This window comes from Oenanthe melanoleuca, chromosome 19 (assembly GCF_029582105.1).
Source record: "Oenanthe melanoleuca isolate GR-GAL-2019-014 chromosome 19, OMel1.0, whole genome shotgun sequence".
NCBI classification, from domain to species: Eukaryota; Metazoa; Chordata; class Aves; order Passeriformes; family Muscicapidae; genus Oenanthe; species Oenanthe melanoleuca.
The window spans coordinates 2,449,654-2,465,701 of NC_079352.1; the positions used below are offsets into that span (position 1 = coordinate 2,449,654).

The following is a 16,048-nucleotide window of genomic DNA, read 5'->3' on the forward strand; positions in this document are numbered from 1 at the left end:
ACAATTTGCTGGAGATGATGAAAACTACTCAGATTCAGAATATTGGTATAAGCAACCTGATTCTCCCCAGAAAACTCAAAACTGTCATTTTTCTTTTTAATTCAACATTAAAAATGAGGATATTTAAGCAGCCTAGCCCTGCTTTCTGATGTACACACAGAAGAGAAAAATCAGCAAGACAATGCCCAGTTCCTACTGATGGGATTCTGAAGTCAAACACTGACATCTTCTGTGCCCCACAAATCAAACACAGGCATGGAATCCAGCTTGCTCAAGCCAAGCTGATTTGCCAAATGGAAAAGTGAGATTTATGACAAGAAACTGCAACTTCTTCCACCACTCTGGCTCCTGCTCAGTGCTTGAACAGGGTCTAGAGGCCCTCAAAGCACAAGCACTGGTCCAAAGAGCTGCACTGGCACTCACACAATTCCCTTATCCAGGTAAAACAAGGGGCATCTCAAATTTCCTGGGGTGTCTCCCAGGATATATCTGATATCATTCATCCCCAGCAACACTAATAAGCAGAATAATAACAAAATAAAACCTGAGATACTGTCCTTCAGTACTGGCTATCAGATCTTACCTTCATGGCTCTAATTCTTTGCATTTTGTGGTTTGCATCTATCCCTCAGGATCTGCTCCTGCTCTCCTTGGACTAACCTAGCAGAGTTACTCTTCAAATGCCATTGCTTTTATACTCCAGGTAGCAGCAGAGACCAGAAGTTTGTCTGACATAGATAAGGAGACATATTTTTACTCCAGTCTCTGGATAGTCATGGAATAATTTAGGTCGGAGGGGACCTGTGGAGGTCGTTGCTCCAAGCTCCACAGGGAGCCCCAGGTGAGAACAGGGGGCTCATGTGTCACATCCCCTGTCCTGCACATCCCAGGGCTGGAGTCCAGCCCATCCACTGCCTCAGCACCTCAGCCCTGCCTGCTCCCCTCTCCCTCTCAGAGCATTTTGGTTCCACTGCTTTGCTCCACGGGCAGGAAACCTCAGCAACATGGCCAAGTCTTTGTATTTTAAATCCCCCTTGGAAATAAACCCCTTCACCTTTCTCTGGAAGCCACTTACAAGCTTAAAAGGTTGCAACATTATTAACTAAAGTCTTGATATCCTTAAATTAGAGAGCATCTAGAAAACCAGACACCTATGAGTTTTAGTTAGGGAAAAAAAACTTACAGATTATGACAATAAACAATATTTAAAACAGAGATGATAAAGAAGGGAATTTCAATACTATTGGAACCAGAACATGGTGAGCATGTTTATATTTTGCTATATTCCACACAGAGAAAAGTACATTTCCACACAAGGCCAGTATTGTGAGTAAAAAAAAGTTACTCCCAGTAACTCTGAGGGACAGAAGAAGAGTAAACAGACCTGCCCCATCATTTATAAAAGAGGAGGTGTGCATCATTACAGATGAATCATTCCATGAAATAACTTTCTGGGAAAGAGAAGGAAAAACAAGGAGCAGCAGTTCCCAAAGCAGAGACCTCACCACAAGGTTCCCGTCCCACCACTCTACTCCAGCGCTGCAGTTGAGCAAAAACTTGTTTTTAAAAACTGTAAAGCTACAAGATAACACAGTAACTCACTAAAGAAACATCTCACACCGCTCTTGTAACAAAAAGCAACAAAAGTCCAAAGTCAAAGGGTGTAAAGTGCCCGTGCCAAGCTCGGAGGTTGCTCCCAGAGCAGCTCTGGTGGATGCCCAGGCACAGCCCTGTCCCACGGCTGTGGGACCAAAAAGCAGCTCAGCAGAGCAAACATTAACTCCAGAGCTCACTCACATTGGACTTTAGCTGCACAATAAACTCCTCACCATCTCAAAGGTTACACACTTGGTTTGTACATGGCTCTTGTCAATTCAGGGAATCATTCCAAGCACATCCCCTGCATCCAGGACCTTCTAGAAGACAGAATGGAAGGAGCTAATTCCAGTTTTTATGGCTAATTTTGTTTTGGTGTATTGGTGTAGCAATGCCATGGAAGATGCTGGAATTGCAGGGACACTGAAGTAACACAAATCTTGTGTTTTGATGGTCACACTGTGGACACAAAGAAGTTTCCATGATTTGTTTAGGATGGATTTCATTCAGGATCAGCTGTGCTGACCACCAAGTTATGAACAAGTTTCCATGCAAGAACTTGCCACAGGATGTAATTCCTAAAGCTTTCTTAGCTGAGTGTGTTATGTGCAGAAAGTGGAAGGTTTGAGGTGGAAATCACAATGAAAACTCCAATTTTTGCTCACCAGACCATCAGCTCTGGGTGAAGTGCATCTTGCCACAGAAAGGGAAGGTAAAAGGAGCTGTCAGTTCAAGAAACCCTCATTCCAGAACATTATTCAAATTCATGCAAGAAAAAAATAAAAATAAAAATAAAAATAAAAAAAACGGCAGTAAGTGTTCTCTGACTTTCTGAAGTCTATTTAGTAACTCCCCTCCCCCCATTTTTAGTGGTGGAGAGAAGCAAACATGACATCTGCTCACATCTGCCAACTATTTTTCTTCTTAATTCAAATTGTTGTTTCTCGACATGAGAAAACCCCTCCCACTTAATAGAAAATTGTACACAGCAAACCATTCATTAAAGGAGGGGGAGATGAAGAGGCACTTTTGTCCTGTAATCTTTCTTAAACAATAAATTCAAATGTTCAATCTGATAATGCTAACAAACCAACAGAAGCTGCTGACTCATTTTCAAAAGGTGCTAAGCCACAATTTCACTTTGGACAAGTGTTATCCACAAAAGTGCTCTGGCAACCTGAAGGTTACAAGTACTTTATTTTTGATGAGTTCTCTCAGCTAAAGCACTCAACTCTTCCCCAGCACACTCATTTTTTACGTCAATCCATTAAACAATTTATATCCATATCCCACTGCTCCCTCTCTCTTTACATCACATATTACACTGAGTTTTCCTCAAATGAAGATAAAAATTATCAGGAAATGAAGAATTCATGGAAACAATGGCCAGGAAAAAGCAATTTGCACACTACACATACATGAATTTTTCAGTCAGTACCTTCTCAATATTACCAATTCTATTGGAGGTCACTTTTCTTCAGAACTTTTATGTTCTCCTTTCCATTTTTCCTACAGTTCACCTGAACCAGTAAAGTTCATTTTTACTGATTATGCCCTTCTGTGTGGTGCTCTTGGAGAAAAGAAAATTTGGAGAATCCTCAGAATATAAAACTCTTGCAATTTTAAGTGAATTCTGAAAAGGGAGTATCTTTAAACCTTATAATTTAATTAATGACAAGCTTTTAAAGCCTATTGTTATTCACAGATCTTTAGCCAAATTTATTAACTAAGGATTTCTAAGAAGTAATACATATTACAGATATAGACAATCTATATTGCAACAGATAAATATACAGCCTTAAAAATGTCATTTTTAACAAGACTTAAGAACATGGATTTCCCTCCTTTCTTTAACACACAGGACACCAGTAAACACCAGTTCTTGCACAGGCTGAGTGTTTACCACACCATTAAAAATATCTCCCTAATGCTCAATGAACCTCTAAAATAAACTATGCAGAGAAACAAAGCCTCCACTTTGGACTACAATTCCCCCCAATTATTTCAATTACACAGGGGAAAATCCATTCTTTCATATCAGGATTGAGACTTGTCTTTTAGAAGCATTTCTTACCTCACAGGCTCCCTTCTTGCCATTATGTGACTGTGCCAGTTATAAAAACACTGACACAAACCTGATTTATACAATTAAACTTCCTATATAAACCTCAGATTCCAAGGGAAGTAAACAAGCAAAGCAATGTGAAATTGCTGCTGTACACCATATTGTAATAATAGAAACACTTTTACTCCAAGTTTTCTATTTAAAAACCCAGATTTTTGAATTCAAATACTTTAAACTGCTCAAAGTGAGAATTACCCAGCAAAGCTATTGAAATGCTGTTTTGAGGGGCTATGAAACATCCCTTATGAAACAAGTGAGAAGCAACAGATTTTGCAGAAAAAAAAGGGAAACAATACCATTTATAAACATCAATTTAAGAATCTGAGCAAGAAAACTGAAATTTGTCCCTACTAGAGTGGTGTCTGTTATCTACACTCACTGAACAGAATCTGAATCCAACACTCTGGATCCCCAAACTGTCCAAAATAGCACAGTGAAAACATTCTGCACCATTCCAGGCAGGTTTTTGTGCTGCTTGGCCTTTAGCAGTATCACACACAGAGGTTTTATGCTCTCTACCCGGCAGAATATTTTCTAAATCCTGACAATTTCAAAGTAGAACCTTTCTGTAAGAGTGTAGCCATGGCAGTGTATCAAGATAACAAGGTAACTGCTCCCCTTCACCATTTGTTAGGTGTAAGTTTGGTTACAAAGCCACAAGAAAAGCTGAAAAACTTCCCAGCTAAAATGATCCAATATCCTGGACCACACTAAGTAACTCCATATGCAGGTAGATGTAACAGTGTAAGTAAAATATTTCATTGTTCTGATTTCTCCAGGTCATTCTGCATGTGACATTGCACACACAACCAACATGACACCATGCCAAATCCTCACTGGCTGTGACAAAGCATTTTTCACCTGACTCCACAGATATTTCACGTGCATGTTGGCCAAGAAAAAACGGGGGGAAAGTTAAACCTTTGTCACCTTTGAGCTCACAGCAAGTCACAGAAGTTTGATAAAACTGCTTTAGTAATTTTTGCATAATGCTTATCAGCAGTTTTGCTTAAGTGGCTACATCTCTAACATGGAGGACTAAAGAAATGCTGAAGCATCAATGCAGCAAGAACACTTGGAATGCCTCTCCTGCCTGACACAGAACACACAGATCCTTCCAGACAAGGGGCTGCAGCTCACCGTGCTCACATCAGGTGCAAAATGTTTTTAAAAGCATCCTTCCCCCTTTTTTTATTGTTTGGTTTGGTTTTCGGGTATTTTTTGTAGGAGTTAAATGATCTTAGGGAACAATTGTTATTTTAAAAAAGCATCACTGGCTGAACTGTTTTCCAAGCTGCCTCTGCCAACTCCTTGCAACTGGCAGGGCTTGCAGCCCCTTGGAATGATAACTGGCTCATCCTCTGGTTTCCATTGTCCTGGAGTAATGAGACACTCAGTGCTGACATCAGCACAATCTCACTGAATTTTTGGGGACAGGGATTTGATCTATAATGCACATGCATTAACAACTACACAACACATATTAGTCTTTGCTGCCACGACTCTTTTTACCACACAGACAAACATCAGGATTCTTCCAAGCTCTCCTCCAACCTGCTTTATTTTTATACATTTCCCCCTCACAGTAGCATGAGCAAGATTGTTCAGCAAACAAAACCTGATTATCTTGATATATGACAGACAACTCTTTAATTTTTAAAATAAATTAACCAAATTTAATAGACACCAGAATGAAAAAGATGCATCTTGCAGCTCACCATTTAAAAGATGCAATTTGAAGGTCAAAGCCATATAGCAGCATTCCCCTATCCCAGCATTAATCAAATTGTAACCATTTCCTTGGGACTATGTCTTGTACATAATTCATACCTGACTGTTCTCAGGTTTAAAATCATCTACTGCCAATTTAAAAAAAAATAATCCAAGAGTAGAAGTAGCCACATGAAAATAAAAAAGAACCTTTCTAATAAAATAACTGCTGTTCAGAGCCGTGAGAGACCATTGCCTGCTGAAATTGGAAGAGATGTCCTACTTTAGGGTTTGAGTTGCAAGAATTACTATAATCAAGCCTCACTGTCAGAACAAAAACATAACCTTTGAGGTTGTTAGAGGCTAAAATAACATTTCACTAACTTCTGTCTGCCTCTAGCTACATTGGGTTAGAAATAGACCTCTGTTTTTTTGGCTGTATGTACAGTAAGTAGGTTCCTAGGGAAGGGAAAAAAATAAATGATTGAGTGAAGTCAATATTCCTGATCAATCAGCATCTCTGAACAAGTCTCCTTTTGACATGCCTCCAGGCAAGAACAATCCCTGACCATCAACAAGACACTTATCCAAGGCTTGGAACGAGAACTCCGACACAGCCACGAGCAGGATTCAAACGTGACTCCAGGGCACAGAGGGAACTTCTAGAATGTACAGCTGAACACAGAGATAGCATTTATTTCTTCAATCTGATATGCATAGATGTACATTCACAGCCCTGTACATCCCCTGCTGAAGGCATCCTGGGAAGGGGACAAAAGGGTTCTGGAAGGCTGACATATTTCAAATCCCCCAGGGCTGATAACCAAGATGTGTTCCAGTCACTGAACACCCATTGTTCACTGAAACTACACATCACCAAAAAAGTCAGAAAGTGTCAAAATACCAACCTCTCCTTACCAGGCAGAGTTTCAGACCAAAGGGAGTCAGAATCAAGAGTTATTAACGTGGCTCTGGCAGATTTCTAACCAGAGCTCTCTCAAGGAGAAATCTGTCCAGAAGCACTAAGGGACAAACTGCTCCCAGATTCCTCCAGGACAATCCTTCACCCATCCAGCAGCGAACTTCTAAATGAGGCAGCACCTCAACCTCCAGCAGCAAACAATTTCCAATCAATTTTGCAGGCAACAAGCCTGTGCTAAGAAGTCATTTATCATTCCCATTGAAAATGTAACAAGCAGTCATTGCGAGAACAAGGCAGTGTGAATTACCAGGAGAAATTGTCCACCGAAGAAAAAATCCATTAGGCTACGACAAAGGTCAGATAACATTGTTTGGGTTCAGCCATAATTCTCTCTTCTATGAGATCCACGTTAAGATTTTGTGTGGCAGCAAAGAGAGAAAGTGCAGGTGTGGGCACCCCTCAGCCACATCCTCTGTACCAGCTCCTGGGCACAAGAGCTTCACACACACTCACAGATTATGTCTTTTTCTTTCAAAAAGGACAAACCACATCTGCAGAGCCCAAGGTGCCAGACACCTCCACACAGACACAGGTGACAGCCTCAGGAGCACCAGCATCACACAGAACACGTGTGGAACAGCTCTGGGGAAGCACAGGCACCCACAGGTGACCTGAACAAAGAAAATACCCAAAGACATGCCTGGGAGACTCTAATCCTCCCCTATCTCTCCCTTATACCCTAAGAGAGGTTAAGAGTTGGTAAGTCCCTGGGATGATACCTGCTTATCTACCTGTTCAAAAGGGTAATTCTGGACAAGCACAAACAAGGTGCTGATCTAAAACTCCAGCTACAAACCACTGCTGTTTTCAAATGTCCCTCTGTGATCAATCACCAGCAGACATTCCACAGAAGGCAAATAAGTTGCTCAAACAAATAATTTTAGTGGTTAGGCAGTACAAAATTGCACTTTCCAAATAGCTTAAATTTCATTCAAAATGTATTTGTCTCAATTCAATCCCACAGCCAGGAGCACACAAAATTCATACAAGTGTTGGTCTTGGCTCAGGGCATCCCAGGCCACAAAAAACCAGCATTGGGTCTAAGTTACATCTCAGCCACACAAAGGATGTTCCCTGCAGGTCAAAACAGGTTATTTATAGGTCATAATAAGGAAGCCTTAAATGCACTAAAATATCAAGCAAACTCCAGTGTAAGTGGCATTTAAAATGCAAAGTTTGTAGTTCCAGAACAGACAGGAATAGGAGCAACAGCCCAATCTTTGAAGTCAACTATTCAAAGAAATAAACAACATTTCAGTGCCTCAATTGTTTTTCAGATCACAGTATTTTTGTATGAAAATTCCACACGTTATTAAATTGTTTCAAGTCAACTTCCTCAGTGGCACTTTAAACTCCTGTTTATTCTCCAGCTTATCCACACAACCACAGGCAGCATTAACAATTTCTGGTTACCAGGTCACCAAACCTTGGTCTCATTTTACACTTCAGTAATCTGAATACTGTACATTATTTGAAAGGAAATTAGAGTGATGTGTTTGTTGGGGTTTTTTTTACCCCTCAGATTAGTTTAGTCTCACCTTTAGACTCACCCAATTTCAATATCTAACTTCGTCACCTTGCTGATAAGCAGCTGGAAACCATCTACGTGGGGAATTGAGCTCAACAAGCAAACATTTCCAAAGGAAGGTGCCAAATTTGAAGTACAACATTATTGAGAAATACAAATATTGTCAGTCTTTCAAAAGCCTGGGTTTGAAAGCAGGTTCAGAGCACCAGGAAAAGGTGGGGGAGAAGAATCAAAAACTGAAGGTTTACAGATTTTTGCATGGAAACAGCTGGTTAGTTCCAGGTGCCCCCTTCTGAGGGCTTCTCACTGATGGTGTGAATTCCAACCAAAACAACTCCAAACGGTTCAAAAGCTGCCCAGATCTCTACACTTCTCGTTACATAATAAAATGAGCTTTACTATTTGAATTTGAAAATTCTAATTACCCAACAAAAGGGATCTTATCAAAACATGTTTAAGACATCACTTGTGAATCACAGGCACAGCTTTCAGCACAGCTTTCCCATAAAGAAGCTGCCAAAACTCATAGGCTTGTGTTTTGGTTTTTTTTCAAGGGAACAAGTGGGGAGCAAAACCCTTGTTTCTTGAAAATCCAGCAGCCTGAGGTGAGCTGAACACAGAGCAAATGGCTGATCATTGCTGTAAGAACTTGGTGAGGGTTACAGCAACAAATTTATCTTTTCTCCAGACAACGCTCTGTCAGAAGGCAGCCCTGAGTACCAGATTCTGTGAGTGACCAAAGCAAGGCGTGACCACACTCCTACCTGAGAGATCATGATGGATCAGGTCAGCAAAGTTGGGGTCATCCCCCCACCAGAATATCCAGAGCTCCCTGCGCCCCGGCCGCTGGTCGCGGCGCCACACGCTGAGCACGTCGGCCTTGAGGCAGCGGCTGAAGCTGCTCAGGATGGGATCCTCCTCCGTGACCGGGAACAGGATGGGGGCAGATGTTGGGCCCTGCCACACGTAGCGCTTCCATTTAATCCCAGTTAGATCAGCCTGGGGAGAGAAAAGGACGTTCAGGTTGTAGGCAACTCCAGCAAACACGTCCTGCTACAAGGTGGTGGCACGGGGGGAAAGGGAGGATTGATCCCCCAGAGTGGAATGGGAAGCACGTTGGGAGTTTGGAGTGCCTTAGGAGATAAACTGGGAGCAATCTGGCATCCTGGTTTAATAGCTCATTAAATAACTGCAGTAAAGCAAGAGCTGCTCGTTTTCACTGCAGCTTTAGGGTTACACAGAGAAAAATCAGATTTGATTTGAAGTAAGAGAGTGAAAGACGAGTGAGTAATGTTATTATTCACAGACTGCAAGTGTCCAATCTCCTAAACACTTGCCTTAGCAAAGAACATCCTTCTTTTTGCTTACTTATGCATACACTGCCTTTTCCATCCAAGATTACTCCATGGAAATAGGTGATACAGTAAATCACACATTCTTCCAGCCATCTACCACTTGGGAAAATTTCACAAGTTTCTCCATTGTAAAAAATTCTCTGTTTCTCCCCCAGGAAGCCTCTCGTGTTCACTGATTTTACCAAGAGCTATCATACTTTTCATTCCTCACACCACACTTCAAGAATTTAAACCCTCGTTTTATCATTCAGTTATATGTCAGACCTGCAACCACATGGATAATGATCCACTAAATCCTTTCCCAGGCAAAAATTAATTTGACTTTACACAAGAAAGAGTTACTACACTGTGTAATGGGAAGCAGACAATTCCTGGATTATCTCCACCACAACAGCAAGTTTTAGCACTCAGTTTTTTCACTTGAGCACAGGCACCTTAAGGCAGGTAGGGGAGGCATACCCTGGGTTCTCTTTAGGAAGGCAGAGCAAGGCAGGCTGGTATTTGCTAAGAAGTTACTATTTTTTTTCTTCCCAATATGACAACACACAAAAGATTACTGCAACATTTAAACCTAACATGGCAGCCTCCCTACCTTCAGCAGGAGGGCAATTTAGATGAAAGGTTGTCTGCAACAGTTGCTACTTTAGAAAGACTTTCAGATTTAAAATTCAACTGTTAATCTGGAGCTGCAGGCCTGATGCAGGCTGCAGACACAGTAAGGCCGTCCAGATTCCCCTCCATCCAAAAATATGAGTGCCACAGCTTGGCACAGGATTGTTGTAACAATCTCTAGAATCATAAATATCAGGCAGGCAGCTAAGATTAGCTCATTTGCATTAAAAGCTGATGAAACAGCTCAGCACAGACACCTAAAAATTGCATCACAGTTCAGTTATATCGAATTTACTTTTGGAGCTACCAAAATTCAACAATGTGAACGATTTGATACTTGGGTTTAAAAAAAAGACTACAAAATGGTGCACATCAAAACACAAGACAGGGAGGGCATCACCAAAAGCAGCCCTCCAGAATAAAAACAAGCAGGGACACGCATCTGTTTAAAAGCAAGGAGGAAGGGAAGGCTTCGCCTGGGATGTCACGAGTGGGGAGGGAAAAGAGAAAGTTCCCCGAGATGTGGGGCTGGGAGCAGCAGCAGCTCCCTGCCCCTGCGAGAAATACCAGGCTGAGAGGCAGGGACAGGGGAGAAAGGAGGAAAAGTTGGAAGGCACGGCAAGGGAAGGAAAAGGCGAGTTGCAGGGAGGCTACTATCCAGGAAGAAAGCGGAGGGAGGGGCTCGGCGAGACAGACAGCGATGGAGGGGAACCAGAGGGGCATGGGAGAGTTGGCTGCTCCAGGCAGGGCCTACTCCGAGGGCTCATCCAGCAGAAGCTCTGCTAAAAATGGCTGCTTTGCTTCCACTGCCCCTTCCCCCTCCCCCAGAGCTCCCAGCCCTTCCCTCGGTGGCCCCGGGCGTGTGTGCGCCGGGGGCCGACACTCACCAGGCAGAAGAGGTTGGAATGGCAATCCTCCAGGCTGGCCCCGTTCGGCACGAAGCAGGAACTCATCCTCACAGCCACAACCCACACGCCATTATCCCACAGCCTCCGACAAGAAAGAAAGAGACAGACAGAGAGAGAGAGAGAGGGAGAGAGGGAGAGACAGACAGCGAGAGGGAAAGGGGGAGGGGGGGCTCTGCACACGCACAAATAATAATACAATTAAATAAGGGATTTACAGACACACGCACACGAAATAGTGGCAGGGGGAATAACCCGCGAGGAGAGACACAGAGGTGTGGGAGAGGGGGTAAAAATATATTTAAAAAAAAAAAATTTAAAAAAAATTAAAGAGGAACTCAGAACGTTTTCTCGTCTTCTGGAGCTCAATCGGGGGTGTAAAGCCGCCGTGGAAGGGGAGAACAGAAAGAGGGAGGTGGTAAGTAATCCAACGACGGGAGATTAAGATCAAAATCCTCCCTGTTCCTCTTGTCTTCTCGTTCGCATAAGGAGGGGAGGGAGAGGAGGTAAGGTGAAGGGGTAATTGATCCAACAAGAGAATAAAAATGGGGTAATTAATCCAGGGGGCTAGGGGTAAAAATCAGTTGACATCCCTCCTTCCTCTCTTCTCAGATGCCAAGCAAGAGAAGCAGGAAAAAATAAATAATCCAGCGGGGGCAATTAATCCAGAACCCCCCCTCCTCTTCCTCCTGTTCCTTTAGTCATCAGATGAGAAAGGGGCAAATTGTGGAATGACTGGGAAGGATTGGCCGTGGGAGAGAGAAAAATCCAGGCTCGTCTCTTCGGAGTCCGAGGGCAACAGGGTGTGGGGGGGTCAGATTCTTCTCCCCTGCTCCAAAAATATTCCAAATAAATTAAAATTTAAAATCATAAAAACAAACTTCAGGGGCCAGAAGCAAGGCCAGTCTGAAGATTTCGTAAAGGCAGAGCAAGAAAAATTTCCTGGGGTGTACCCCAAAAAAACATCTGCGGGGGCAGGGGAGAGGGGAAGGTATTCCTTGAGAGAGAAAGGCCGCAAAAAGTCTCCTTAGCAGCCCAGCGGGGGATTAAATTCCCGTGTGGAAACCCCCCCTCCCCAAAAAGAAATACTCTTCGCAGCGAGGGCGAAACCAAAATATCCTCCGTTGGGTAAAAATTCCTTCCGTGGGGAAAGGAGGGAGGGGGAGAGGGGTGGAAGGAGGAAATTGCGGGTGACCCTCGAAGTCTCTTCGGGGAAGGATGGAGGAGTCTCCGGGAGGCCGATCCCCAGCCTTCTCGGGGGAGGAGGACGCGGTAAATCGCAGAGTGTCTTCGGGGAGCCTGGTTCTCCCCAGCTGTCCTCGGGGGCCGGGGGACCCCGCAAAGTCTCTCCAGGGGAGCCCGGACCCCGCCGAGTCACCGCGGGGAGGGGGAAGCGACCCCCGCCAGAGCCCGGGGCGCGGGGGGGCGGCGAGGCGGGGAGGGACCAGCTCAGCTGCGAGGCCGATCCCTTAAAAATAAAGGAGGAAAAAAACAAAACCCAAAAACCAAAAAACAAAAACAGGGGGAGGAAAAAAAAAAAGGCGCGGGGGGTGGGGAAGAATATAAAAAACGATCGTCTTCGGCCGGAGCGGTCTGTGCTGGGGGGGCGGGGGAGCGCTCGCTCTCCTCAGGTGCGGGTCCCCGCGGGGGCGGCGGGCGGAGGGCCCCCTCCCCGAGGCTCCTGTGCAGGGCGGGGAGGCGGCGGCCGAGCCCCGGGCTCTGCTCGGCCCGAAGGGGTCGGAGCCCCGCAATTCCCGGCGCCGCCGACACACAGGGACGCGGCGGCCGCCGCCGCTGCTGCTGCTGCCGCTGGCGGAGTCGGTGCCGCGAAGCCCCCGCCGGCGCGTCGCCTCCCCTCAGCGGTGCCTCTGTCGGCGGCTGCCCGGCCGCGGCATCCTGTGGCGGCGGGAGCCTCAGCGCGGGTCCCCCATGGCCGGAGCGGGAGCGGATCCGGCTCCCGGGTAATTCCGAGACCCTTTTTCTTTAATGGCGGCCACAGGGACGGCGGTCGGGGCCCCCCTGCCGCGCTCCCATTGGCCGCCGCGCCGTCACGTGGGCGCGCACCGCCATGGCCGCCGGCGCCGCTGGGGGAAGGCGGGTGCGGCGGCGCGCGCGGCCGCCAGGGGGGTCCGCGGCGCTGCGGAGCCCCCGCCTTGCTCGTTGGGGGGGCGCCATCTAGCGGCTGCGCACCTCGCGGCGCGGCGGCGGCGGCGGGACCGCGGGTTCGAGTCCCGCCCCGGCGGGCCCGCGGCTCCCCCATGGTGGGATGGGGTACGGTGGAAAGACCGCTGGGCAGGGTCAGCCCGGAGCACAGGATATGTCTGGGATAGTACCATGAGAGAGGCTCCGCAAGCTCTCTGGGTAATGTGCTCCGGTGCTCCTAGGACAAGTTCAGGTGGAACGTCCTGGGCAGCAGCTCCTGCCTGCTGTGCCATGTTCTGGTGGTCGGCAGCACGGAGCAGAGCCTGGTGCATCTTTTGGCACCCCCATTTAGATATTTGCACACGGGATCACCCTTCCCTCATCCCTGTCCATTCCTGGGGCTGATCCCTGCATGGGCCATCAGGGCTGGGCTCAGTGGTCCTTGTGGATATTCTGGGATTCTGTGCCCAGCCCGGGGCACCTCCGGCCAGCCTGGGGCCAAAGTGCGGGCACAGAGTGTCCCCCAGCACCGGGAACGCTGCCTTGGCTCCCCTTCCACAGCTCCCACCCCTTGGCAGAGGATTCCCGAGATTTGTGCAGGCACTTTGCACCACGGAGCAAATTCCAAACTCAGGATCTCGGAGCCTTTCTGAGCAGATAGGCAAGGATTGTGAAAGCTGACTTTAATATTTAATGCAGGTGTTAATGCTCTCACTAGTCCCACAGACAGCCTGTCTGCCAAAGCAGAGCCCTACCCCAAAACCCAGTTTTTTCCATGCCCAGATCCATATTGTGCAGTTCAAGAGGATGAAGTAGGTGGCTTCTCTGTTACTACATGCACAGATTTGCAGAAGGACTGTGAGATTATTCAGAATTAAGATGCTACAGCAACAGTGAATGCTATTTTTAAGAGATGTTTGGAAAGTGTATGCATCTTACTAATCCTCTCATATTACACATTAATTTTCTAGGCAATGCCTTGCATGTAGAATGGAAATTTTTAAATTACTACATGCAGAATTTTTATTGCAGTGTTGAAGTGAAAACAAAAACCAGTGTAAAGCACCTAAAGTGAAAGAAAGCCCTGAATGTCTCAGCTAACCTGACATTAACATTAAAATATGATATGTTCATGCAACAGCAGCACGTTGATCACAACTATGCAACACGATGATGTTTCAAAGGCCCTGCAAATTATTTCAGGACTCCTGAACAAGACGAGCAACAACCTTCTGCAAATGTCTTGATAGAGTAGGAGGAAAGAAGGACACTCTATAAATAAACTTATCATATAAGTTAAAAAAAAAAGAAGTGAGGCTAGATATATTCACCAAGAGAAACTTTGAAGATTTACTCACACTGAGCCTATTTTTGTATGCCAGTGTAGGCAAGCAAGATTCTTCTTTTCATCTAAATAGAAGCAGAGTATTTTTAAACGCAGGAGATTCATTCCCTCAGTGCTCATCGAAACACGGCAGCTGGGGCTGGAGCCGGGATGCGGGGGGAGGGCTCCGGGGGGAAGCAAACCCCTTTCCAAGGCAAACAGATGGTTTTCCCGGCGCTGCCTGCAGCCCAGGGCTCTGAGCAGCATTCCTGGGTGCCCAGGGCCAGCCCGAGCCCCTCGGAAGTGCCAGCGCCACCGTGATGTCCCTGCCGGAGGGGTTCTCAAGTCACTCCTCCCCACCGAGAAAATGAAGGAAATCAGGGAAAGCAGCATTCGGCATTAAGTACACAAGAGCTGGTGTGGGTTTATCACTAAGAGGAAAAAGAATCATTTGGTAAAAGGGAATTGGTAGATTTGGATATCCAGGATGGTGGTTCTAGCAAGTCTGAATTGATTTCAGGATAACACCAATTTTTCCCATTTCTTTTCCCCCAGACAGCACAGCTCAGTGTCTGGAAGAGAGGATTAGTGTCTAACACTGGGTTTGGTGTGCATGCACCTCCCAGTTTTGAGGAACTCATCTCACTTCTCTATAAAATGAATTTTGGGATCTGGTTCATCAGTCCTGACACATTCATCACAAGAAATCCTTCTAGAGGATCCCAGCACAAGTGAAGAACATCATTTGTCCAGTAAACTTAAACACAGGATAAGGAACTGATAAAATATCCACAAAAGAGGCAAGAAAACTAACACATCAACTAGGGAATATGGAACCCAAACTCTTCCTGACTCAGAACCCTGAAGCTTTCCCAGAACAGCAAGACACAATGGAGAGCAATCACATCCATGGCTGGTGAATTCTGCACCTGAGGCACTCCTTGCCCTTTGTACCCTTTGGAAATAAAGCCTCCTGGAAAACAGAGAGGAGGCAGATTAAAAAAGAATTGAGGAAAAAAATGCTGTTGAAAATGTGCTTTGTTTTGTAGATAGGTTCTTATAGAGTTCTCATCTCTGCAACTTCCAGAAGTGCATTAAGCTGCATAATTAGCATCTGTCACATGAAGCTTTTTCCTTCCCTCTTCCTCTCCCTAGAGGGAACTAGCATAAAGAAATTTTAATATAAATTTTAGTATCTACTCTGTGCAGTGCAATCGTATTAGGAAAGCTACAGGCAAGTCAGTTTGTGCTCAGTCTAAGGTTTATCTTTGTGTAATAGAAACTTTACCTTTTTTTTTTTTTTAACGTTGCTGATCCAATTTAAAAATTAACCAGTCTCTTGGAAAGACAACAGGGGTGGGGGAGAGACAGTCCCCATTGCATCAGATTTAAACCAGGAATTGTCAGGAACTGGGCAGTTAAAGCCAGTCCTGGTACTAAATCCCTACAATTTCACATGGAAACACCCAGCCAAAAAGAGTAAGAGTTGGGTGATTTCCCCTTCTAGTCAAAAGCATTTATTTTGAAAGGAATATATTTTTAAAACATCTCAACAAAATAGGAGCTCATGATGCTTTTTCATTCACATCAAGTGATACTCCACTGCTGAAAATAAAAGTCAGTGGATTACAGCATCTCCTGGTGAATCTCTGCAGGCAAAAGAAGATGCTGCCTTTTAGAAATAAAGATTAAATAGAAATAAATGCAGCTTAACAATAGCAACATGACAAACAACTCTATTATTCAGCCTCTGATTTCCATTCAGACTC

At 45.2% G+C, this 16,048-nt stretch overlaps 2 protein-coding genes across 2 annotated transcripts in view; one reads left to right on the forward strand and one right to left on the reverse strand.

Annotated features, from left to right (window-relative positions):
* Positions 1 to 12,293, reverse strand: part of MED13 (mediator complex subunit 13) — a 50,784-nt gene extending 38,491 nt beyond the window's left edge. The window contains exons 1-2 of the mRNA XM_056506834.1: positions 10,796 to 12,293; positions 8,706 to 8,940 (exon numbers count right to left, since the gene is read on the reverse strand). Coding sequence (XP_056362809.1) covers positions 8,706 to 8,940; positions 10,796 to 10,861 — 301 coding nt within the window. The 5' untranslated portion in view covers positions 10,862 to 12,293. The remainder of the gene's footprint in view (positions 1 to 8,705; positions 8,941 to 10,795) is intronic.
* LOC130261095 (collagen alpha-1(I) chain-like) lies at positions 11,545 to 15,299 on the forward strand. Its single transcript, XM_056507003.1, has 3 exons — positions 11,545 to 11,616; positions 11,845 to 12,774; positions 14,835 to 15,299. Exons 1-3 carry the CDS (start codon positions 11,545 to 11,547, stop codon positions 15,012 to 15,014), a joined length of 1,182 nt encoding a protein of 393 aa, XP_056362978.1. The 3' UTR covers positions 15,015 to 15,299.
* The last annotated feature ends 749 nt before the right edge of the window (positions 15,300 to 16,048 follow it).

Excerpts from the sequence above, each read along its gene's own strand:
- LOC130261095 (XM_056507003.1), top strand. The coding sequence starts at position 11,545 with ATGACTGGGAAGGATTGGCCGTGGGAGAGAGAAAAATCCAGGCTCGTC. Across the intron at positions 11,617-11,844 it reads CGGAGTCCGAGGGCAACAGG|CAGCCCAGCGGGGGATTAAA; the intron begins GTGTGGGGGGGT and ends AAGTCTCCTTAG. Across the intron at positions 12,775-14,834 it reads GGAGCGGATCCGGCTCCCGG|ACAGCACAGCTCAGTGTCTG; the intron begins GTAATTCCGAGA and ends CTTTTCCCCCAG.